Source organism: Ictidomys tridecemlineatus, chromosome 7, assembly GCF_052094955.1.
Source record: "Ictidomys tridecemlineatus isolate mIctTri1 chromosome 7, mIctTri1.hap1, whole genome shotgun sequence".
Classification (NCBI taxonomy): Eukaryota; Metazoa; Chordata; class Mammalia; order Rodentia; family Sciuridae; genus Ictidomys; species Ictidomys tridecemlineatus.
This window is the reverse complement of record NC_135483.1, coordinates 173416475-173443845: the sequence shown is the minus strand read 5'-3', so window position 1 is coordinate 173443845 and position 27371 is coordinate 173416475. Positions and strand designations below refer to the sequence as shown.

The window sequence follows — 27371 nt, the reverse complement described above, 5'->3', positions numbered from 1 at the left end:
AGGTTTGGGTTATGATCTTCCTCTTACTATACAATGAAAATATGTTCTTAGAGCTCTATACCACCTAGCTATACTACCTACACTAGTGACTTTTTAAAGTTTCTATTTATTTTTTTGATACTGGGAACTAAACCTAGGGGTATTTACCACTGATCTCTTTCCCAACCCCTTTTTATTCTTTATATTGAGGCAGAATTTTGCTAAGTTGCTGAGGTTCTTGCTGAAGTGCTCGGGCTGGCCTCAAACTTGTGCTCCTTCCACATGAGCCTCCTGAGTTGCTGAAATTACAAGTGTGTGCCACTGCCCAGCTGCATTGATTGGTTTCACATGGTTGCTACCTAAGTGCAGGGAAGTATAGAAAATGCAGGGTAGCACATAAAATATTTGGAAATAAAATTCAACCACAATCAGATTATTAGTTACATTTTAGTTTTCTCATTTCCTCTCATGTCCCACTATAATGCTTTGTCTACATAGTAGCCAGAATGCTTGGGAAAAATTTTTGTTACTGGTTTGCCAATATTTTCCAGTTTGCATTAAAATCTAAATACTTTACTGTCACATGGGCAAGGTATTGCATGGTATAACCCTTGCTTCTCTAAATTTCATAATTGGTATTTAGTGTTACTAAATATTATTTTTGAATAGTAAATTTTAAATAGGCATTCTCTTTCATTTTTTCTATATTTATGAAAATCTGATTTTTAGTGTCAACTTATAAAATCACAGTAATAACTTTAAATTGATTAATAATACCAAGAAAATTCTAAGAGTTATGGTATTTTCAGTCACATTATATACAATAAGAATATTTTTAAGTAATCTGGAAATACCTATATAATGTCCTATTATAATTGATAAATTCTTATAGCAAAGTTGCAATAATTGCTTCTGTTTGTCCGACAGCAAATGATCTCTAAAAATAAATGGTTTCTTCAATCCCCAGCACTGCACAAAAAAATTAAAAAATAAATAAATAAATGCTTTCTCTGGTTAAACTTTATATGAAAGACATTTCCTTATAGTTAAGTGCATTTGTAAACTAATAAGCTTTATTTTTTATTTTTTAAAAATATTTTGTTGATTGACCTTTATTTATTTATTTAGATGTGGTGCTGAGACTTGAACCCAGTGCCTCTCACATGCCAGGCAAGTGTGCTGCTGCTGAGCCATAACCCCAGCCCAGTAAACTTTATTTTTAGAGCAGTTATAATTCACAGCAGAATTGAGTGAAAAGTTCAGTTCCTAGATACCTGTGGTCCCCACAAATGCCCAACATCCTCCATTATCAACATCTCACACCAGAGTGCATTATACATATTATAATTTATGAACCTGTATTGGCACATAATTATCTCTCAAAGTCTATAATTAACATTATGATTCACTTTTAGTATTATACATTTTTATGCAAGTGTTTTGTACAGTTCATGTATTGCAATTAAGTAGTTATTGCCTTTTGGTTATATCTTCTTTGTCATATTTTTCTTTGGCAGTCTGTATCTCTTAATTCAGACATACACACATATATCACTTATAATTCCAAATAATTATTTTCGAAACTGAGAATGGTGACCCACACCTCTAATTCCAGCAAGTTGTGAGGCTAAGACAGGAGGATTGCAGGTTTGAGGCTAGCCTCAGCAATTTATTGAGACCCTGTTTCAAAATAAAAAATTAAAAGGGCTGGGGATGTAGCATGGCAAAGTGCCCTGGGTCAAAAACCAGTACCAAATAACAACAACAATAAGACACGTTTAAGAAATGAACTAAATAATTGTGGAATAGTTTGGAATATTTTCCTGAAATTTTTAAATTTATTTTTCAGAAGTAATTGAACATAATTCCTTTATTTTATTTATTTTTATATGGTGCTGAGGATCGAACCCAGGGCCTCACACGTGCTTGATGAGCACTCTACTGCAGAGCCACAATCCCAGCCCCTCATGAAATAATTTTTAATATGATAAACTATAGGTTAGAACAGTGTCCTGTCACACACACACACACACAAAAAAAAAAAAACTTAGGAGGAGTATGCAATCTTTATTTTTAAATATGTGTGTAAGAATAGCTCTATATTAATTTTGTGTAGTCTCTAGGTTGCAAATCTTGGGAACCAGATTTTTAACAAGCTGTTTGATAAATTAGCATGTTTATTTGAAATGTAGCAGAGCATTTATATATTTGATAATTTTGTCAATTGATTTAAGTAATTAGTTAATAGTGATGCCTGTTTTAGCAAATGAAAATTACATATAGTTAAATTGAGTATTCTACAGTTTGCATGGATTTAAATCTAGTTCTAATGGCTTGTCCAATATTTGACATCTTCTTACATATAAAAACCTTGTGTAACAGATTTTACCTGGCATTGATAGTATCATTCATTTTCCTTTTCTTTGCTGGCTAACCCTATTTAAACCCTTTTTGGTGATCAAGTATTACATTGCAGCGGGATCATCCTACTCTTGAGTATATAATATTGAATAAAAACAAGTATTCATAGAATGGAAAGGTAAGGAAATTAAATCTTTTTCTTTGATAAGAAGTCAATTTGCCAGTCTCCCTTCATGTAATTGGATGTTTTGTAAAGGAAATTAGATTTTATGAGAGGAATAAAGGAAGTTATTAAGTGTCTCTGTGAAATTTGACTGCTTTTGTGCTTTGAGTAACAGTGTTTGTCTTTGTTCACAGTAACTGTAGTACTGAATGGAAGTGGCTTGTAGACAGAGCAAGAGTTGGCAGCAGATGGACTTGGCTTCAAGCCCAGATTTCAGAGTTAGAATACAAAATTCAACAACTTACAGACGTTCACAGGCAAATCCGAGCCTCCAAGGTATTGTTTGTGTTTTTCCATTTTTGGTTAAAAAATGTTACTGTTTTAATTTTTACTCATTTCATTACACAAAATAAGCTTTACAAAGTTTTCTAAGTGTAACTAGTTTAAGTAAATATTCTTGATTCATTAATTAGTATAAATTAAACCTAGATTTGTGAAGCTTTTGCATGCAGTAATATCATTTATAATACTTTCTTAGCAATAGAGAACTTCTTTCTTGAATTCTAGTTAATAGAAATGATATCCTTTTTTTCAAAATTTTTTATTATGGCAAAAAGCACCTATCAGAATTTACTATCTTAATCATTTTTCTGTGTATAGTTTAGTGGCATTAACTGCATTAATAATAATAGGTATCAATTTCCACAAGTTTTTTCATCTTTTAAAACTAAGACTCTACCCATTAAATAACTACTATCCATTTCTCCCTTTTCTACTCCTGGCAACCATGTGTGTCTTGTTTTGGCTATTCAAAGTACGTCACATATGTGGAATCATTAAAGTATTTGCCTTTTTTTTCACTGGCTTATTTCCCTTTAGTATAATGTTTGCAAGTCTCATTGTCATTGTAGCATATGTTAGGAATGTTTTCCTTTTTAAATCTTGAATAATATTCCATTTTGAGTATATACATTTTACTTATCCATTCATCCACTGATGGACACTTGTGTTGCTTCCACATTTTAATTACTGTAAGTATGCTACAAACATGGGTAAAAGTATCTCTTTAAAGCCCTGTTTTCCGTTATTCAGAATTGCTGAATCTGCAGTAATTCTATTTTTAATTTTTTGCAGAACCACTATGCAGTTTTCCAGAGTGCCTATATCAGTATATATTCCTACCAACAGTGCACATTGGTTCCAGTTTCTCCAAATCATCACCAACATTTATTTTCTATTTTTTTTGGTGTATTTTGTTTTTAATACGAGATATCATAAAGGATGTGAAGTGATGTCCCTTATAGTTTTGGTTTTCATTTTACTAATTATAAATGATGTTTACATTTTTATATGCTTATTGGCCCTTTGTATATATTCTTTAGAGAACAATTTAAGCCCTTTGGCCATTTTGAATGGGATTGTTCACTTTTAGTTGTTGAGTTTTACAGGTTCTATAGATATATTTTGTCTATTATTTGCCAATGTGTGATTTGCAAATATTTTCTCCCATTTTGTGGTTGTCTTTGTACTCTGTTTTTTTTTTGTTTGTTTGTTTGTTTTGGGGATATTTTTTTTCCCTGTGCTGGAAATTGAACCCAGGGGTACGTTACCACTGAACTATATGCTTAGTCCTTTTTATTATTTTGAGACAGAGTCCTGCTGAGTTGCTTAGGGCCTCAGTAAATTGCTGAGGATGGCCTTAAACTCGAAATTCTCCTGCCTCTGATTTTAGTGTTGCTGGGATTACAGGCTTGAACATTCATGCCCACCCAATCTGTCTTATCACTCTGTTGATATACTTTTGATGCCCAAATTTGTAAGTTTTAAAATCAAGTCCAGTTTGTCCATTTTTTTTTCCTATTTTTACTGTGGCTTTGGTTCCCTGTCTAATAAATTATTACCAAATCTAATGTCATGAAAATTTTCCTGTTTTCTTCTAGGAGTTTTATAGTTTTAGGTCTTATACTATGGTCTTTAATCCACTTTCAGTTAGTTTTTATATGTGGTGTTAGGTAAGGATCCAACTTCATTCTTTTTTTTTTTAAAGAGAGAGAGAGAGAGAGAGAGAGAAAATTTTAATATTTATTTTTTTAGTTTTCGGCAAACACACATCTTTGTTTGTATGTGGTGCTGAGGATCGAATCCGGGCTGCATGCATGCCAGGCGAGCACACTACTGTTTGAGCCACATCCCCAGCCTCCAACTTCATTCTTTTGTGTGTGAATATCCAGTTTTCCCAGGACCACTGGATGAAAATAGTTCTTTCCCCATTGAAGGATCTTGGTATCTTTGTCAAAAATTATTTGACTCTGTATGCAAATATACAGTTGTGAGTTCCCTGTTATTTTCCTTTGGTCTACATCTCTGCTTTTATGCCACTACTACACTGTTTTGATTGCCATAGTAGTTTTTGAAATCAGGAAATGTGAATCTTTTATCTTTGTTCCTTTTTAATATTTTGTTGGCTATTGGTCTTTTGGGATTCTATGTGAATTTTAGGATTTTTTTTTCCTTGTAAAAATGCTGTAGGAGTTTTATAAGGATTGTATTGAATCTATTGATCACATTGGATAATATTAACATCTTAAAATATTGTCTTTCAGATTATGAAAATGAGATGTATTTCAATTTCTAATTTCTTTCAGTAATGTTTTGTAGTTTTCCTTGTATAAGTATTTTACCTCTTTGGTTAAAAATTGTTATTTTCTTATTATTTTATTCTTTTTAATACTATTGTAAATAGAGTTTTATGATTTTCTTTTCAGATTTTTCATTGTTAGTATATAGAAATGTAACTAACTTTTATTTGTTAACTTTTTAGGCTTCTATTTTGCTGAATTAATTTATGAATTCTGACAGTTTTTTTGTGGAATTTTTAGGATTTTCTACATCACCTGAAAACTGATAATTTTACTTCTTTATTTACAATTTTGATGACATTTATTTCTTGTCCAATTACCCTAACTAGAACTTCTAGTACTATGTTGAATAGAGGTGGTATTTATTTTTCCTTAATTGTGAAACAGTAAAGCCATCAAGTTCAGAGCTTTTCTTTGTTAGGAGATTTTCGATTACTCACTCAGTCTTCTTCCTAGTTATAAGTTGATTTAAAGTGAAATCAACTGGTTATTGTTTTCCTTGTTACAATTCCTTTATTTGTTTTTTGTTTTTTAAAGAGATTTGTTTGTTTTTTTAAATGGGCCTTTATTTTGTTCATTTATTTATACACAGTGCTGAGAATTGAACCCAGTGCCTCACACATGCCAGGCAAGACCTCTACCACTGAGTCACAACCCCAGCTCTACAATTCCTTTATTTGTAAAGTTAGGTTGTTATTTCAGATTTTTGTTCTTTTTTAAAAAATGTGTTTACTGCTATAAATTTCCCCCTTAGCACTACTCACGCTGTATTCCATAAGTTTGGTGTGTTGCATTTCATTTTCATTCATCTCTAAGTATTTTCTATTTTCCCTTGTGATTTTTTTCTTTGATCAACTGGTTGTTTAAGTGTATATTGTATATACTCTACAAAATTTTTGAATTTTCTAGTTTTACTTCTATTATTTTGATTTCTAGTTGGAAAATATACTTTTTTTTGTAGTTGGACACAATAACTTTATTTTATTTATTTATTTTTATGTGGTGTTGAGGATCGAACCCAGGGCCTTGCACGTGGGAGGCAAGTACTGTACTGCTGAACCATAACCCCAGCCCCTGAAAAATATACTTTTAATGATATCTTTCTTTTCAACATATGGTCTGTCCTGGAAAATGTCCCATATTTAATAGAGAAGAACCTATATGCTGTTGTTGGGTAGAGTTCTATATAAGTCTGTTAAATTCAGTTGCCTTAATGTATTGTTTAAGTACTGTGTGGACGTAATTCTGTCCTTTATTAAGAAGTGGGTAATAGAAATCTCCAACTGTTAGCATAGAACTTTTGATTCTCCCTTCAATTTTGTTAGTTCTTATTTCATACATTTTGATAGTCTATTATTAATTGTATAAATGTTTATAATTGTTATATCTTATTATATTGTATTTTTTAAATATATTATGCCCTTTATATCTTATTTTTTAACTTAGTCTATTTTGGCAGATATTAGTATAGCCATCCCTTGTCTTTCTTGGTTACTATTTGCATACATATTCCTGAAGTATTCCATTTAATAGTTTTAGTTACCTATATTCAACCATGGTTGAATATAGGTAACTAAAATTGCTAAAAGCAAAACCAAAGATAAGTGGAGACTACTATATAGAATTCTTGGTGCAAAGATTTTTTTTGTTGTTTCTTTGTTTTAGCACTTTGAATATTTTGCTCCACTGTTTTCTTGCTTACGGTTTCTGCTAATAATCTGTTGATGATATTACTGATAATCCCTTATAAATTGCTTCTTTCTTGTTGCTTTCAAGATTCCTTTTTGTGTGTGTGTGTGTGTGTGTGTGTGTGTGTGTGTTTCACTAGTTTGATAATAACTTACTTCTGTGTGGATCTCTTTGATTTCATCTTACTTAGAGCTTGTTAGGAGCCTTGGGTATTCATGTCTTTCTTCAAATTTGGGAAGTTTTTTTTTTAATTAGTTAATTTATTTGTTCTAATTTCTTATATGACAGCAGAATGCATTTCAATTCATAGTACACAAATGGAGCACAATTTTTCATGTCTCTGTATACAAAGTAGAGTCACACTATTCGTGTCTTCATACATGTACTTAGGGTAATGGTATCCATCTCTTTCTACAATCTTTGCTACCCCCATACTCCCTAGCTTCCTCTCCTTCCCCTTTGCCCTATCCAGAATTCCTCCTTTTCTCCCATGCCCACCTAGCCCCCTTAAGGATCAGCATCCACTTATCAGAGAAAAAATTTGGCCTTTCATTTTTGGTCTTGGCTTACTTCACTTAGCATCATATTCTCCAACTCCATCCATTTACCTGTAAATGCCGTGATTTTATTTTTTTAATGCTGAGTAATATTCTATTATGTGTATATACCATAGTTTCTTTATCCATTCATCTATTGAAGGACATCTAGGTTCCATAATTTAGCTATTGTGAATGGTGCTGCTATAAACATTAATGTGGCTGTGTCACTATAGTATGATGATTTTAAGTTCTCTGGGTGTATGCTGAGGAGTGCGATAGTTGGGTCAAATGATAGTTCCATTCCAGGATTTCTAAGGAATCTCCATACTGCTTTCCAGATTGATTGCACCAATTTTCACTCCCACCCACCAATGTTCAAGAGTGTGCCTTTTCCCCCTATATCTTCACCAACACTTATTGTTGCTGGTATTTTTAATAATTGCCATTCTGACTGGAATGAGATGAAATCTTAGAGTAATTTTGATTTGCATTTCTCTAATTGCTATAAATGTTATTACTTTGACTATTCTGGATCTTTGATTTTTCCAAATGAATTTCATAATTTCTTTTTCTATTTTTATGAGGAATGTCATTGGGATTTTGATTGGAATTGTATTAAATCTGTGTAGTCCTTTGGTAGTATGGTCATTTTGACAATATTAATTCTGCCTATCCAAGAACAGGGGAGATCTTTCCATTTTCTAAGTTTATCTTTAATTTCTTTATTAGAGTGTTCTGTAGTTTTTAATTGTAGAGGTCTTTCATCTCTTTGGTTAGGTTTTTTTCTTTTTTTTGAGGCTATTGTGAATGGGGTAGTTTTTCTAATTTCTCTTTTGGAGGATTCATCACTGCTGTATAGAAATGCATTTGATTTATGGGTGTTGATTTTATATTCTGCTATTTTGCTGAATTAATTTATTAGTTCTAGAGGTTTTCTGGTGGAATTTTTCAGGTCCCGTAAGTATAGAATCATTTCATTGGCAAATAGTGAAATAGTTTTGAGTTCTTCTTTTCCTATTTCTATCCCTTTAATTTCTTTCATTTGTCTAATTTTTCTGGCTAGAGTTTCAAAGACTGTGTTAAATAGAAGTGGTGAAAGAGGGCATCCCTCTCTTGTTCCAGTTTTTAGAGGGAATGCTTTCAATTTTTCTTCATTTAGAATTGTGTTGGCCTGCGGTTTAGCATACATTGCTTTTACAGTGTTGAGATATGTTCCTATTATCCCTAGTTTTTCTAGTGTTTTGAACATGAAGAGGTGCTGTATTTTGTTGAATGCTTTTTCTGCATTTATTGAGATGATTGCATAATTCTTATATTTACATCTATTATGTGATGGATTACATTTATTGATTTTCATATGTTGAACCAACTTTGCATCCCTGGGATGAACCCCACTCAATTGTGGTACACTATCTTTTTAATATGTTTTGTATGCGATTTGCCAGAATTTTATTGAGAATTTTTGCATCTATGTTCATTAGAGATATTGATTTCAAGTATTCTTTCCTTGATGTGCCTTTGTCTGATTTTGGAATCAGGATGATATCAGCCTCATAGAATGAATTTGGAAGTGTTCCTTCTTTTTCTATTTCATGGAATAATTTGAGGAGTATTGGTATTATTTCTTCTTTGAAGGTCTTTTAGAACTCAGCTGTGATTTTATCTGGTCCTGGGCTTTTCTTGGTTGGTAGGTATTTGATGGTGTCTTCTATTTCATTGCTTGAAATTGATCTGTTTAACCTGTGTATATTGTCCTGATTGACTTTAGTTAATCATATGACTCTAGAAATTTGTCAATCTGTTTGATATTTTCTATTTATTGGAGTACAAATTTTCAAAATAGTTTTTAATTTTCTTCTGTATTTCTGTAGTGTCCGTTGTGATATTTCCTTTTTTAATCATGGATTTTAGTAATTTGAGTTTTCTGTCTCCTTCTCTTCATACCTTTCCCCAATCTCCTCCACACCCCACTGTGATGCCCCAGGAAACCTCAGATATATTTTCTGTAAGTATAAACCATATTTGTATTTTTTTGTAGTTTTTTATAACTACTGGACTCATAGCACACATTATTTTGTTTGAAAATGGCATAACATTTTGGGATTCATGATTTTGTATGCATTAATATTTTATTCCTTAGTGTATAGTATTCTATTTTATGGATATTTATAAATTTGTTAGTTTATAGACTCTTTAGCATTTGGGTTGTTTACAGTTTTGAGCAAACTTCTGGTTTGTGATGGCCTTTGGCTCTTATACGTATAGATTATCTCCTCTTTTTTACTTATTATTGTGAGATTATCACTAAGAATTGTGCTTCTTTGTAGGAATTCCATTTAGCTTCTTTGTAGCTAGATATACCTAGCTGGAAGGTGTATCTCAACCTAGCATACAATGAGTAAATGCTAGTAAATAAATATTTTTATAAGTTTTTGCATAGCAATACATTTTATTTTCCTTGATAAAATAAAGGTAGAATTGTTGGGTCATAGAAAGTAGGTTTAAATCTTTAAGAAAACTACAAAACTGTTTTTGAAAGTGACTATAATGCTCTACAGTGTTGCCAATAAGGTATGAATATTTCCTTTCACACATGGCACTATTAGTCTTACATTTTGTCATCTTGATGAAAGTATAATGGTATCTCTTTGGTTTCATTGATTTTATTTTATTTTCTGATGACTAATGGTGGAGAGGATTTTCTAACACCATTCATTTACTGTTTTTTTTGTGAAGTATTTGTTTAAATCTTTTTGCTCATCTTTTAACAGAGTTGTAATCCACTTATTATAGTCATCAGAATACTTTGTATATTATGAACACATCATTTGTCAGACATATATTTTCTTCCACCATATGGTTTCCCTTTCCATTTCCTTAATTGTGTCTTTCAATAGGCAAATTTCTTAATTTTGATGCAATCCAGTCTGTCAGTTATTTTGTTTTATTTTTTGTGTTGTGTCCTTTCTAAGACACAAAGATAACAAAGGTAGCAAATATTTTTCTTTATGTTTTTTCTAAAGTATCTTAAAAGCTTTGGCTTTTATTCTAGTTCCATGGTTAGTTTGAATTAATTTTAATGTATGTTTAGAGTTAGGAGAGCCTAAGTACATCCCAACAGAAGAATTTCTGATTGATTTTCTAAACTGATATTTGGATGATTCAACACAATTCCATAAAATTACCATGTTGCCCATTTTACTAACTTTTTATCTTTGTAAAAAAATTAATTGGCCATATATCTATATCTATATCTATGTATGTGTGTGTGTGTGTGTATATGTGTATATATATATATATATATATATATATGTTTGTTTCTGTATGTTTTATTTTTTTCCGTTGATTTTTTTTTACTTGCCTTCCCATCTCCATGTCAAAATTACACTGCCTTGACAGTTTTATAATGAACTTTGATAGTAGATAGTGTAAGCTCTCCAACTTTGTTCTTTTTCAAAATAATTTCAGTGATTAGATCTTTTATTTACATAGAAAGTTTAGTATTAACTTGTTATTTTATATAAAACTTTCTTTTGGTATTTTATTTCAGATTATAGTCAATGTGTAGAGAATTTACATTTTATCAATATGGGATATTGGAGTCAAATGAATATGTGTATTTCCATTTATTTAGATCTTTAATTTTTTCTTAGCAATTTTTTGTGGGTTTTAAGTGTAAAGGCTTTTCCTTTTCTTTTTCTTTCTTTTTTTCTTTCTTTCTTTCTTTTTTAACTTTGCTAGTCTTCATTACCTGATTATAAAAGTAGAGTTGATTTCCTAATGTTGGTCGAGTATCCTGTGATCTTTCTAGATTCTTGTTAGAACTGGTGGCCTTTATATAAGTTACTTAAAGTTTCTCACTCTAAGAAAACTCATGACTATGTATTGTATGAGTAAGATAATGATATTGTGTTTTTTTAAAATTTCTTTTTCTTCCTTTATTGCATAGGCTAGGAACTTTGGTTTAATTCTAAGTAGAAATTGTCTTTTAACTATCTCTGTCTTTGTCTTTCTCCATTTTATTTATTCAATGTCTAATAGATAATCATGTTCAATATTCTATCTACCTTGATCTTAACATTACTTTTTTTTTTTTTTTTTGGTACTGGCGATTAAACCTATGGTCTAGCATATGTTTGGCAATTCTGCCACTGAGCTATATATCCCCATCTCTTTATAAATTTTGAGATAATATCTTAATGTGTCATTCAAGCTGGTCTCAATTTTGTAGCCCTTTTGCCTCAGCCTCTGAGTAGCTGAGATTATAGTCATTTACCACCATACCCAGCTTAATATATTACTTTTGGTGATGATATAACAACAGTAAGCTATATTGGAATATCTAAAATACACAAGGAACTATTTTAAGCAATTTATATGTATTATTTCATTTAAAATTTACAAGACCTTAATTATTGGTAAGCATGAAATTCATTTTTACAAATAAGGATATTAGGAATAAAGAGAAGGTACATTACCAGAGGTCAAAATCTTAAAATAAGTTATAGTGTTTTCCTTATATGATAAATAGCTATAATATAAGGGAGAAAATAAACATAACAAGTATGATTATAGTGCTATGGGACTTATGATGAATGAAAAGTCCTGGAGATGCACTTGAATGTTTAGTTGAAGAATTAATTAATCAGATTATATTTAAAGTATTTCTCTAGGATTATAATTCAGTATAGAATATATATTTCTTGGGGCTAGGGAAATAGCTCAGTGGTAAAGCACTTGCCTAGCATGCATGAGGCCCTGAGTTCAATCCCCATCACACATAAAAAGCAAACAACAATAATAAAAAAGATATTAAAAGATATATATATATTTTCATTTCAATAATGTTATGATAACATAGTATATGATACATCAGTGAAGAAAGGATGTGGGAGGGAATTGTTTTCTAGCAGTTCTAATATGTAATCAAGATGAAAACAGAGAAATGTATAATAGTAACTCTGGAGGTAAATATTAAGATAATAGAAAATTACCAGAAAGATTTTATGTGGAGACAGAGATAAAAGCCACATATTCTCAAAGACCACTTCAAGCTTTGAGCCTAATGATCACTTAGAATGTATGTTTTTGAAGAATAAGATGACCCTTGTGGTACCTTTTCAAATCATATACTTGTGACAATTACCAAAATTCTTCTCCCACCTCTGCCCTGCACAAACACATACATAGACATAGGAAAATATTGGTCATTGGTTATGTTTTCAGTATCCCCCAAGTGATTAGAATTTTAATCCTTCTCTTCCCTTAGTTATTGATCTGCAATTTCCTTAAAAGGCTTAATTTATAGGAAATTTGACAAAATGAACCTTTTCACAGATTGACAATTTTTATTGGACATTTATGTTGAGATATTTTAAAGGAGTTGGAAATATAAGATATTAGAGAAATTAGATCTCTAACAAGATATAGATTTGGAATTATTTCAGTAGCGATGACAATTAAATCAATTGTTATGTTAAAAATATTTTAAATAAGATTTATTCTTTTCTCTTTTATTTTTATTTTCTTCCCTTTCTCCTTCACTCTTTCCCTTCTTTCCTTTCACAAATAGTCAGACATCTAATATGTGCTTAGGATACACAGTGGTAAATAAAAACTTGCAGAGTTATCACATTTTTAGGGACTTCAGTTTAATGGGGATAAAAATTAAGCACATCATGACACATAAATAAATGCCATATTAATTCCATCAGGGAAATTTTTTTTTTTTGAGAGGAGAGAGAGTGAGAGAGAGAGAGAATTTTTAATATTTTATTTTTCAGTTCTCGGCGGACACAACATCTTTGTTGGTATGTGGTGCTGAGGATCGAACCCGGGCCGCACGCATGCCAGGCGAGCGCGCTACCGCTTGAGCCACATCCCCAGCCCCCCATCAGGGAAATTTTAACATGGTATTTTCCTAGCTTAAAAATACATTGCTTCCCTAAAATTATAGGCTGCTTGATACTTGACGTATTGAAAATTATAGGCTGCTTTTGAAATTCTGTTTTCCCATAGAAATAATAATATGAAAAGTTCTTATGTAATCCCATAAAGTCCTGTTTAACTATTGCTAAATATCTCTTTGTAACTTTGTTTTTGTGGGCAGATTCTTTCGACGTGGTGATATAGGAGACATGCTGAAGATAATGTTATTATATTGATGGGAATTAGACTGAAAGAAAAAGCTGAAAAGAAAATGAATCAGTCTTTGAACAATATGATTAGTCCATCCACACCTAGGGTCTGCACATGAACAAAGACTAATACATTTTAGGCTATATCATGAGTTTATATTCTGATAAGGGAGAGAAAACATATAAACCATTAGATGCAATATGACATATTATGTCCAGGAATACATGTTTTTAATAAGATGTAGAACTAACAGACTACTTAGTAAGGGTCAGAGAAAACATGAAGAGAAATAAGTGATATCTCAGTATGCACTGGATAAATAGTACTTTACTTGATGAACTGATATAAGTAGAGAGAGACATTCCTTTAAGGTTTGAAGGCATAAAACAATACAATTTCAGGAATGGCAATACAGTATTCAAAGGAACTAAAATTGTGAGTCATACAGGAATGGGAGAGAAAGCTAGGAAAGTATGATTATGTAATGCCTCATAGGACATGGTTGAGATGTCTGCAGGAAGATGAATAGAAGTATAGACATAAAATTTCATACTTAAGGCCTATTCGATTTGAGGACATGGTTGAGATGTCTGCAGGAAGATGAATAGAAGTATAGACATAAAATTTCATACTTAAGGCCTATTCGATTTGAAGGAGCCACATTCAAGAAGTTTCCTGATGGGAGTTGGGAATGGGGGTGCACTCCTGTAATGCCAGTGACTCAGGAGGTTGAGGCAGGAGGGTCCCAAGTTCAAGGCCAACCTCAGCAACTTAGCAAGATCTTTATATTGCAATATAGCATGACGCTGTCTCAAAATAAAAAATAAAGGATATAAGCCAGTAGTGGTATAGTGCTCCTAGGTTCAGTCTCCAGCACCAAAAAAAAAAAAGTTACCCGATGGAAATTTTTTCATCTATTTTTTAAATTTTTGAATTTGTTTTAATTAGTTATACATGACAGTAGAATGACAGTAAAATGCATTTATACACTTTAATATACATAAATTGGGTATAATTTCTAATTTTTCTGATTTTACATGCTATAGAATCACATCAGTCATACAGTCATATGAAATTTTATATTAAATTTAATATACTTACTTTTTTCTTCACTCATTCTTTTCAGGATCCTTCAGTTATAGTGATTTTCTAACCCTTTGAAGATTACCAGATAATCTTTCTGTTGTAGGGACAGAGGAGTGAAGGCACCAAAGATGGCAGGAAACAGTTTTATTTGGCTGCAGCCAGGTTCAGAGGGCACAGCTTTTGCTGTAATCAATCAATCCCCTGAACCTCGAGTTTAGGTAGTTTCAGAATTTTATACTCAGCATGTAAGGGGAGGGGCTCAGAAGTTCACAGTCTGCAAAAGTTCACATAAAAGCAGCTTTTTCGTTCACTGTTTTGGGCAACACCTGAGAAGGGGAGAGCTTCTTCTCCCCTTTCTTTCCTTTCCCTACCAGCTGTTACCATGGAGCCCAATTGGTATCTTCTCTTATCTTAAAAATGTAGACATCTCTGTGAAGCCCAGCTCAAGGCCAGAGGCTTTGTTTGCATATTTCTACAAACTACTATACTGGATACATTTGTGAAAAACTAGTAAGGAGGTGTCTAGCACCTGGAGTGCTGATATTTTCCTGGCCAAGTAAAACAGGGCAACAGTTTATCTACATGGAACTCTTTTGCAGAGACTCTTTTGCTGACAGTCCCCAAATCAGCCACGGTGAAGATTTCTGGAGAAGCCCAGTTAAGACTTTTCTGTGGAGAAAGGGGGTATCACTATATTTCCTCTTGATCGTTTTCTTTAGTGGATATAATATCACATTCATTTTTTAAAAAATATTTATTTTATTTCTTAGTTTTAGGTGGACATAATATCTTTATTTAACATTTATGTGGTTCTGAGGATTGAACCCAGTGCCTCATATATGCTAGGCGAGCACTCTACCACTGAGCCACAACCCCAGCCCCCACATTCATTTTTATAGTAAATACAGTTCTAAGAATAAATCAAGCATAAAACAACTTGGAAATTTCCAAGAATATGAGTTCCCAGTTAAATTGATGACTGAGTTTTATATTTTAATCTAGAAAGTCTGATTCATAATCCTTTCACTTGAGAAAAGATTTTTTGTGTGTGTGGTGCTGGAGATTGAATTCATAGCCTTTTGCATATGAGGCAAGTACTCTACCAACTGAGAGAAAGGATATTTTAATATTCTATATATCCTAGCAATACTAGGTAATTGGTGTTTAAATTTTTTAAAAAGCTTGATTATATGTTTTTATAATACCTATAAATGATTTTAAGGAAAGAAATCTAAACTTCCCAGTGATAATTGATATGACCTTATGTTTCTCTTTATTTAGGTTAGATTTGTACCTAGCCCTTTGTTCTCTTAAAAATAGTATAACAAAGGCTGGGTTGAGCACTTGCTGAGCACATGTGAGGCACTGGATTTGATTCTCAGTACCACATATAAATAAATAAAATAAAGGTCTATCAAAAACTAAAAACAAAAATTTTTTTAAATAGTATTATGAGGACTGAAGGTGTACTTTGGTGATAGAGAACTTCCTCGCATGGACTAGGTCCTAGATTTGATTCCCAGTTCAACAACAACAACAAAAATAACATTATGTTTATTTTTTAGAAAATACCAAACAAATATGCTATTGGAACACAATATTTGTTTTATTTTCATAGTTTCTCTTTACATTTCTTAGGAATTAATTATGATGTTTAATTTTTTAATTTACAGTTTAGTTGACCTATTATGCTATATAGGGAAAACAATACTTTCTTTGCTCTTATAGCTTCTTGAGTTACTGTAAAAAAATTAATTGAAAAATGGCTCTCACATTGTGTATTTTGGTGATTTAAAATTTTTCATTTAAATGTTTGCTTGAAATTAGCTTTGGTGGCTTTATGTGAATAAAAAAGATGTTCCTGAGGCTATTTCCACACAGGGTTTCTCTCCTCTCTCTCTCTTTCCATGTGATATAGAGGATCAAACTTAGGGGTGCTCTTCTGCTGAGCTATATCCTCCAGCCCTTTTAATTTTTCTAAATTTTGAGACAGGTTCTCTCTTAATTGCTGACGTTGATATTGACTTGAGATTCTCCTGCCTTGTCCTCCTGGGTCTCTGGATTTATAGGCCTGACACATAGTGTTTTCTCTTTGAGGACTTTGGGGGTGTTAGGCAGTGGCCAGTGGAAGGCCTAGCATTATTATCAGGAACTATTGTCTTTTCTAGAACAGTTGATTTGCTTTAATCTTACACTAGAGTTTTTACTTCTCTGATATTATACATAACTCATTTTCTAAAAAGATTCCAGATCTTTGTTATTTATCTTATATCTATCATTAGATATTCTTCTACTATCTAGGATAGTCTAGTATCAAGAAATAAAGTATTCTTTACCTAGTTTTTTTGAGTCTTGAACCCAGGGCACTCTACCACTACATTCCATCTCCAGCACTTTTTCATTTTTTTGAGACAGGGTCTCACTATGTTGCTGAGGTTGTCCTTGAACTTGTGATCCTTCTTCCTTAGCCTCCTGCATAGATGGGATTACTACAACTGATTTCTTTTCCTAAGTTTTTAGGACCAGACTCTTAATTCTCTATATTGTCCCCAAAAGATTTAATCTTTATCCCTTTCTATGTTCTTGGATCATCATGGCCAACAACATGTGGTGGATCATCATGGACCTCTCATTTTTCACATGCTAAGTTTTGTCTAGGGCAATATGTTAAGGGGAAAAATAGATAGAGATGAATATGTCTCCCTAATTGCATTTTAAAAACAACATTCTTATTGCGCTAAGGAGCTCCTCCTCTTATATAAAAGATATGTTCTGAAGGTTTGGAAACTGGGCTTTTGAAATTCAAAATAGACTTTTCCATAGAAGTAATACAGTAAGTATGGCAATTATGAAATAAATCTGATCTGAAATAGAATGGCCCGTAATATAAACTACAATCAAACCAAAGGGAATTGTAATTAAATTGATATGATAATAAAAACTTGTGCTGTTTTTGCATGCAGGTACTTATGGAAAACCTTGTGAGAGACTTAGAAAAATTTTAAATGAATACTTTTAGGAGCTTTTGAGATTGATGATACTGTGTCTATTGTATCTAGGTCCTGGATTTGATTCCCAACAAATCTGAGGAAACATATTCAAAAGAAGTTCTTGATGGTCATATTTTTGAATTCCAAGAAAATAGTCATTGAGATCAATGATTAGATCTCCTTTGTTGAAAAGTTGACATACAATCACTATATTACTTTTTAAAAAGTAATGCATTTGCTATTTTTACCAAACATCAATTGTAATGTGTTACTACAGAATAATAAATACTACAGGTATTTAGATCCCCCCTCTTTCCTTCAGTTCCTTACAATTCAGCAATATGGAAAACAATAATGACAAACACCACAGGACAGTTTTAGGACAGTTAAGGAAAGCTACATAAGGGGTATTTAGGTAATATTTCTGTAGCAGTATCAAATTCCTTGAGTGTGATAATGCTATTGTAATAATAAAGTAAAATGTCCTTGTTCTTATGTGATCCATGCTGACATATTTCGGAATAAAGTATCAAGACACCAGCGAACTTACTTTCAAGTGGTTCAGAATAATAAGTGTACATAAAACAAAGGTGGCAAGATGTTGATTAAAAAAATTCATACGAGTTGAAAGACTGAGTATTTATTACTAACACAGCTACCCTGTAAACAGCAAGAACTCCAATTGGACTTTTTCTCCATAGTGCATTCCAGCTCCCTGGGTTTATAGGACTGAAACAGTGTTTTCTCTGTGAGGACCTTGGGGGTGTTGGGAAGTGGCCAGTGGGAGGCTTAGCATTATTATTAGGAACTATTGTCTTTTCTGGAACATATAATTAAAAACCTAATAAGCTTCTCTAGGATAATTGAAGCTATATGTGTTAAATTAATTGCATACATTTTATTTTATTTGAATGCTCCTTGGATATCTCAAACTTGAAGACTTTTAAGCTGATTGTGGGATTTTTAATGCATTTAAAATTTTTTTAATTTATTTTTTTTAGATATACATGACAGTAGAGAGTATTTTGAAGTACATACATGGAATATAACTTATTTTAATTAGGATCCCATTCTTATGGTTGTTTTTACTTATATATGACAACAGAATCCATTTTGATATAATTACACAAGCATAGAATATATCTTATTCTAGTTAGAGTCCCATTCTTATGGATGTACATGGTGGTGGGATTCACTGTGTTGTTTTCATATAAGTACTTGGGAAAACTATGTCAGATTCATTCCACTGTCTTTCCTTTTCTTATCCCCTCATCTCTTCCCTCTATTCCCCATTGTTTAATCTATTACACTTCTGTTCTTCCCCTCACTCCCAACCCGTTATTGTGGGTTCACTTCCACCTATCAGAGAAAACATTCAGCCTTTGGTTTTTTTTGGAACTGGCTTACTTCACTTAGCATGTTCATCTCCAGATCCATCAATTTGCTAGCAAATGTCATAAAGTCATCCTTTATGGTTGAGTAATACTCCATTATGTATATATACCACATTTTCTTTTTTTAAATTTTTTTATTTTAATTTGTTTTTATATATGACAAACAGTAGACTGCATTACTTCATATTACACATATAGAGCACAATTTTTCATGTCTCTGGTTTTATACAATTATATTCACACCATTCGTGTTTTCCTACATGTACTTTGGGTAATGATGTCCACTTCATTCTGCCATCATTTCTAACCCCATGGTCCCTCCCTTGCCCTTTCACCTCTTTGCCCTATCTACAGTTTGTCTATTCCTCCCATGCTCCCGCTCCCTACCCCAGTATGAATCAGCCTCCTTATATCAAAGAAAACATTCGGCATTTGGTTTTGGGGGATTGGCTAACTTCACTTAGCATTGGCTAACTTGTCCCACTTCATCCATTTACCTGCAAATGCCATGATTTTATTCTCTTTTATTGCTGAGTAATATTCCATTGTGTATATATACCACATTTTTTAATCCATTCATCTACTAAAGGGCATCTAGGTTGGTTCCACAATTTAGCTATTGATACCACATTTTTTTAATCTATTCACCTAATGAAGGGCAACTAGGTTGGTTCCATAGCTTAGCTATTGTGAATTGAGCTGATATAAATATTGTGGCTGTGTCACAGTAGTATGCTGAGTTTACCTTTTTTTGAGATAACTTGGACAAATGTGGTTCCATTCCATGTTTTTTGAGGAATTTCCATACTGCTTTCCAGAGTGGTTGTACCAATTTGTAGTCCCACTAGCAATGTGTGAGTGTATCCATTTCCCCACATCCTTGCCAATATTTAGTTACTTGTAGTCTTGATAACTGCCATTCTGATTGGACTGAAATGGAATCTCAGTGTAGTTTTAATTTGCATTTCTCTAATTCCTAGATATGTTGAACATTTTTTCATATATTAATCGATTGTATTTCTTATGTGAATTGTCTATTCAATTCCTTTGCCCATTTATTGATTATTTAGTTTTTCTTTTGGTGTTAAGTTTTTGAGTTCTTTAAATATCCTGGAAATTAATGCTCTGAGGAATTGCACACAGTTTAAATAAGCCAATTTTTTGAAGAGTTAAGCTGTGTTTTCAAGTGTATGTTTTGTGATTCTCAAGGGATAATATATTGTTTAGTTTCATGTGTGCTGTAGTATTAAAGGTGATTTTAGTAATCAGTTTATTTCAATTTCAACTCTTTTCATTACTCTTTGTCTAGGGAATAGTGATCCTAGAAGAATGTCAGCTTCCAAAAGACATTTTGAAAAAACAAATAGAATTTGCTGATCAAGCAGCTTCATTAAATACTACAGGGAATCCTCAGGTTCCCCAAGGGAATCAAGATCCTTTACCAGAACAGGATTTTGAGATGTCACCAAGCAGCCCTACCCTACTTCTTCGAAACATAGAAAAACAGGTAAAATCAGAATAAAGCATCTGTGGTGTGAAATAACTTTCACCAATTTTATAAATTACTCAAATAAATATTATTATATATGTGTCTGCCTGGGATATGGATTACTAAAATTTGACTATTTGCTGGGTGCAGTGATGCATGTTTGTAATCCTTGTGATTCAGAAAGCTGAGGCAGGGGGATTATAAATTCAAAGCCAGACTCAGCAACTTAGTAAGACGCTTAGCAACTTAACCAGATCTTTCTAAAAAATTAAAGACTGGGGATATAGCTCAGTGTTAAAGAATCCCTAGTTTTAATCCTTAGTACCACAAAAATTGATTAGTCAATTTAATAAATAAATAAAACTAGCAAATATACATTACACCCAATCAAAATATTTACTCTATGACTTGTCTTTATTTTAATATTGATATTCTTTAAATTATTTAGATTTTAATCATTCATCTATTCTAGGGCTTGGAAAAATCCTTTTTCTAAAAAAATTGCTTATTACTAGACTTTTTTCAGTGGAAAAGAACAGGGATATTTGTTACAAGTAGTTGGTAAATCTGAAAAGTTGACCAAATTTATTGTTCAGGAATTTAGTGAAAGATAATATTGGAATATGAGTGTCTTTACTTATGAGTGTCTTTATAAAGAACGATTATTCAAATGGAAAGTCAGAAAAGCCTCTAACAAATTACTCTGATTCCAAAGCTTTCTCTGGTATCTAAATTCTATTGTAAATGACTTCAGAAGTTTGATTATTCTGACATATCTACCTTATATCTATCCTTTGCAACTGGACAGATCTGTCAGAGCATAATCATTCTTAACCACTGCTGCATGTGACACTGTTCCTCTAGGAAATAATATGGATTCATATCTGCCTACATCTAATTTTCCTGTTTTTTTTTTAACATACACTGTGAAATAATTTAGTGATTGGTTCCTAGTAAACCAAAATACATTATATATTTTCCCATATATTTCCCCTATTTTTTAGGTCTGTAATTGCCTACAGTTTTCCTTAGTTGAAATATATAATCAAACCACTTAGCCGGGCATGGTGCCGCATGCCTATAATCCAAGCGGCTTGTGAGGCTAAGGCAGGAGGATAGTGAGTTCAAAGCCAGCCTCAACAACTTAGTAAGGCCCTAAGCAACTCAGTGAGACCCTGTCTCTAAATAAAAATATAAAAAAGGAGTTGGGGATGTTGCTCAGTGGGTAAGCACCCTGGGTTCAATCCTCAGTACTGAAACAAACAAATAAAAAATAACAACAAAAAAACCACTTTTATAAATATTTTGTAATTCAGAAGGCTATTTAGTAATTTATCTGATATTAAATTGGAATGCCTGAAATTTGGATCCTACCTTCATTTTTTAACACCTTCATGATACTCGTTCAAACTACTTAATCTTTCTTTCCTATAATTTCATCATCTATATTTGGTATTAATACTGATATTAATAGTTCTAATATCTACTTAGAAGATTAATTTTAAAGATTAGAACTATTCTAAATTTGTTGCCTAGTGCAGTATCTGGCATATAGTGGACAATAAAGTATATCTATCATTTTTTATTATTAATGGGCTTGTCTCAAGGAAGATATATAGATATTATTAGCTGGTTTCAAATGTTCTAGAGGATGAGATTAGTAGATAAAGGAATTGTAATAAAAATGATATGGAAAACAATGAATAATTAAAAATGTAAATCGTCTGGGCTCATTGGTATATGCCTGTAATCTCAGCTACTCAGGGGACTGAGGAGGATCACAAGTTCGAGATTGGCTTGGGTAATTTAGTGAGACCCTGTCTCAAAATAAAAAATAAAAAGGGCTTGGTATGTAGCTTAGTTGTAGAAAGCCCATGTATTTAATCCCCAATACTGCCAAAGGGGGAAAAAAGTAAAAAAATCATTGTAGCATAAATCATCTTCCTAGATTAAGAGATTTCTTAAAATATAAACAATTACAGGGCTGGGGTGGTAGCTCAGTGGTAGAGCACTTGCCTTGCACGCATAATGCACTGGGTTCAGTCCTCAGCACCACATAAAATAAATGAATAAAATCAATAAAGATATTGTATCCACCTACAACTTAAAAAAAATAAGCAATTACATGTTTGATGGGAAGTTTAAGTATTGAATAGGAATATAGACCTGAGAGTTAACTCACATCCCTTGCTTAACACTATTAAAGGATTGACTGTTTTCTTGCAGAGTGCACAGTTAACTGAAATCATCAACAGTTTGATTGCCCCTCTCAACTTGTCTCCAACTTCATCACCACTCTCCTCTAAATCCTGCAGCCATAAATGTCTGGCTAATGGCATTTCTAGGAGGTAGGTATCAGTGTGATAATTATGCTTCTAAATTTGGTTTTACACATTTAATTTTATTTTGATTATGTTGATCCAAAAGTATTATAGCTATATTTTAAGGACTACTAGAGTGTAATTAGTAGACCATAGATACAGTTTTAGATAACAACAAACTAATATAATTAAGATAAATATAAACTTTGGAATGAGAGAGAAATGTTTCTAGAAAATCATATGTTTCTAAAAAAGCTTGCCAGTGTTAACATTTGCTATAGAAGTTTTGTCTTATTTTCCATACCTTCCATTTTGTACCTTTTGTATTCTTAAGCACCACGCTACTTTTGTAGTACATATTGAGGAAATAAAGATCATACATATAGGTTGGGCATAGAAGATTGGAAGATACGGACAAATTTCGGCTTAAATTTTTGTCAATTTTTTATATCTTAACTTCTCTAAAGTGATTTTTTTCTGAATGTAATTAACAGAATAACTTTTATAATCATTATCAACTTATTTTTGTTTTATGAGCAAAAATATATATCCTATGAAATCCTTTCTTAAGAAGAGCATTTGTTTTATTTTATTTACTTTTCTTTTTGAATTTTCCTTCTAAAGATGCAAGTAGAAGGCATATTAATGGAATATCATTTGTGTACACTAATTTTTTTCAAATAAAATTCTAATCTTATTTAAATTTTATCTAATTTAATTACCATAGAGGAATAAGTATGATTTTATATTATCAAATATTCTATTAATAATTGTATGATTTATTATTTTAAAAAATTTTGACCCCCTCCCCTGTGGTAGACTCCTTATGTTCCCCCATGCTGCAGCCAGACCAGGGGTCCCAGGGCTGCCACTGTGAGTTAAGGAGAACGAGAGGCCAAGGCTGCAAGGTCTAGTGTAGAGAGTGTGTTGATCAATGAGAGGAGGCTTAGATGAGCCCATACTGACTTGAAAGAGATGAGAGAGCGAGAGAGTGAGATAGCCAGAGCTAGAGCGAGTGTGAGACAGAGACAGAGAGAGAGAGAGAGAGAGAGAGAGAGAGAGAGAATATCCCAAAGAGAGAAAGAGACAGACACAGACAGAGGCACACCCATACCACGGATTGCAGAGAGAAAATGGAAGGCTCTTCTGGGTTCCAGAAGCTGCTTCCATGAGGATGCCCTTCAGCCCCTGGTTCCAGGTGAAGAAGGGAGATCCCACCCTGTTTGCCAGGGATGGGGAAAGGTCAGGTCAGAAAACCCATGTCTGTCTGCTATAATGCCAGGCGAAAAATGAAGACGGCTGGGGGAGGCCAAGGAGCGAGCATTCCCCTATTCCCCTCTGACTAGGTGGACCAAGTCCCCACACTGCTGACTGAGTGACTAAAACGGTGCTGACCTCTTCTGGATTTTCCTGGAGGGGTAGAAATGTATGGAGACCTCAGACTTCTGGTTTGCTTTGAGTGGATTCAGGCAGATGAACTTTAAGGATACGAAAACTTGAGAGTAGCCAAAGTGATCTACAAGAGGTACATGGAAAACAACAGCATTGTCTCCAAGCAACTGAAACTTGCCACCAAGACCTACATAAGAGATGATATCAAGAAGCAACAAATTGACTCCATCATGTTGACCAGGCGCAGACTGAGATCCATTTGGTGATGGAGGAAAAATGCCTACCACATGTTTTTACTTCTAATATGTACCTTGAATATGTGAGGAGTTGGGGAGAGAACACAGCTTACTTGAGTAATGCTGAACTCAGGAGTCTAAAGATCTTGCATGGCTACCTTCCTACCTTGAACAAAGAAAGGAAATGGACTTGTGCTGACTTCAAGTGCAAACTTTCTCCCAGTATGATTGGATTGTCCAACAAAATTCTGAGGTCCACAGTGATTGTGCGGCCCACAGAACTGTCTGAAAATGGATGCAGATTCCTCAAGAGGAGTGATCCTATCAACCCATACCACAAGAGTTCTGGCTGTGTCTTTGTACTGTACAAGCCACCAGCACTAATGACAGTGAGACACCCAGTGATGTGATAACATATGATTCCATGTCCTTGAAGGACAGTAGTGTAGAATGGAATCCCTCTTTATCCCATGAGTTGTAAGAAACAGATCCAGAGAGAAATGCTTTATAGTGCCAAGGCCAATGGCCAAGTGTCCCTACTTCATTTCCCAAGAACCCACTGCCTGCCCAAGGAGATGATGCCCGCTATCTTTGTGGTCCAGTTCATCTGGAGGCTGGAGAAGCTGAAGTTAGAGCTGGAGAACTTGGCAGATCACAAGGACGAAGAGAAGGAGGCGCTGAGCTCCCGGGAGCGGGTTCCATGCTGGTACAAGGAAGACTGTCAGAAGATTACAGATGATCACCTCTCCAGAGTCCTCAAGACTCCTGGCTGCCAGTCACCCAGCTTGGGCTACTACAGCCCATGCTCCTGCTTCCTAGACCACCACCATCATCAGTACCACTTCCTCCTTCCGTCCAGGGGCAAGCTCTCTTTCTCACCTCCTGCAGCTGCTTACACACTGGTCAGAAGCTAGGACTTCACAACAAAACAGACTATCACTACTTAAGACACTATGCCATCCCTAAGATCAAGGAGGAAATAGAGGAGGGGGAGACACTGAAGGTAACACTGCTTCTGCCCTGGGGGCACCGTATATTACTAGTACTCGAAATGTAAGAGCCACCCTAAGGCTCCAGAGTCCATGCCCAGGGAGCAGTTTTGTGGCAACAGAGATAGTACCTTGCCCAAATGAACCAGGACAAGGCACAGAGCTGGGGCTTGGCCCTGAGAGCCACGGGAGGAGGGGCCCCTAGCAGAGCTAGGGCCCTGCAACTTCCTAGGGAGGAAGGAGACAGGTTGCAGGATGTCTGGTGGTAGATGCTAGAGAGTGGTAGAGCAAGCCCAAGCCACATAGTGCCCATGTTGCCCTATATTGAGGGCCCAAGCTTCCCTTGATTTTTGAAGGGGGTTTATGTATAAATATAATTTATGCCTTTTTACTACAGTCTGTACTCAATGACTTTTGTCATGGTTGTACTTATACTGGCGGATGCCTATAATCCCAGTGGCTCAAGAGACTGAGGCAGGAAGATTGAGGGTTCAAAGCCAGCCTCAGCAACAGTGAGGCACTAAGCAACTCAGTGAGACCCTGATTCTAAATAAAATCTAAACAGGGCTGCGGATATGGCTCAGAGGTTGAATGTCCCTGAGTTCAATTGGGGTACTGGGGTACTGGGATACCAAAAAAATTTAAATATATAGTGATATATATATTGTGATATATATATTAAGATATATAGTGATATGCATTATAAAGAGTTCATTTAAGGAAAGTTGCTTAGTATAATAATTGTTGTATAAGAGATGTAGCCTTTATTAAAATTTTATATTTTTCAAAAACAAAATTTTTTGATAGAGCATTAAATGAAGAAATTACCTTGGTAAAAATCAAGCTAAGTAGGCTTTACAGTCTTTATAGGTGAGTATAAACCAAATCTTAAAATTTTAAAAATTCCACTACTTGATATTTATTTCTAGTATTTTTTTTCTTTGTGGTACTGAGGATTGAACCCAGGGTTTATGCATCTAATTAGGCAAGAACTCTACCATTAAGCTAAACCCTTAGCCTGGTTATTTTGAAAGACTGACTTTCAATACTTATATGGTTTTATTTCTGTTGGGATATTTATTTGTTTTTTTATTGTTTGTTTTTTTCTTTTTCATTTTTTGTTGACTTTATATTCATCCTTGCATCACTGAGTATTTACTTTGAAAGTAAATATTCTTACATGTTGTATAGGGCAATTAGGTTGTTTGTAAGAATTCTAATTAGAAGAGTCATAATGTAGATAAGTGAATTACAAGTTGAGTCATAAAAAGGAATATGAATATTGTGATTTGAGGCTAAGATCTTTTTATGTTTTATTTACCCAATCAGGTACTTCTCTATTACATATATGAATACTTGTGCATGTGTAATTATGTGTATTTTCTTTTTATGTTATGTGTTACACATCCTTGGATTCAACCAACCCTAATCAAAATTATTCATAAAAGTATTCATCTGCACTGAACCTGTAAAAATCGTTTTTCATGTCATTATTCCCTAAAATATATTTATCCGACCATTTACATAGTTTTTATATTAATATAATATAGAGATGGTTTAAAGTATATGGGAAGATATACATAGGTTCTATATGAATACTACATCATATTATATAAAGGACTTAAATGTCTGTGAATTTTGATGTCTGCAGGGGTCAGAATCAATCCCCCAATGATTCCAAGGAATAATTAAACTTCCCTATAGTTTTGGTCATTCATTCACAAAAAATTTATTAATTATTTGATATATACCATGTAGCCAAAGTTGTAGAGATATAAATATGAAGAATACAAAGTCTGCATTTATTATTAACTCAGTCTTGTGGGTAAAACATATAACATTTAAAATATCATGTAATAATAGAAATCTGTACAGTTATTTGAATATTTGATAATAACTGTCACAGTTGTAAAAGATAACTCATAAAAATACATAAATTCAAATGAAAGAAATGTAAAATTAGCTG

At 33.3% G+C, this 27371-nt stretch overlaps 1 protein-coding gene across 6 annotated transcripts in view; it reads left to right on the top strand.

The window, feature by feature from the left end:
• Kansl1l (KAT8 regulatory NSL complex subunit 1 like) overlaps positions 1–27371 on the top strand; it is a 141880-nt gene that overhangs the window by 37485 nt on the left and 77024 nt on the right. For 4 of the 6 annotated variants that reach the window (XM_078017956.1, XM_078017955.1, XM_078017957.1 and 1 more), the window contains exons 3-6: positions 2698–2839; positions 9355–9375; positions 20288–20485; positions 22694–22815. In XM_078017956.1, coding sequence (XP_077874082.1) covers positions 2698–2839; positions 9355–9375; positions 20288–20485; positions 22694–22815 — 483 coding nt within the window. The remainder of the gene's footprint in view (positions 1–2697; positions 2840–9354; positions 9376–20287; positions 20486–22693; positions 22816–27371) is intronic. The other 2 variants (XM_078017958.1, XM_078017954.1) reach the window with 1 other exon arrangement.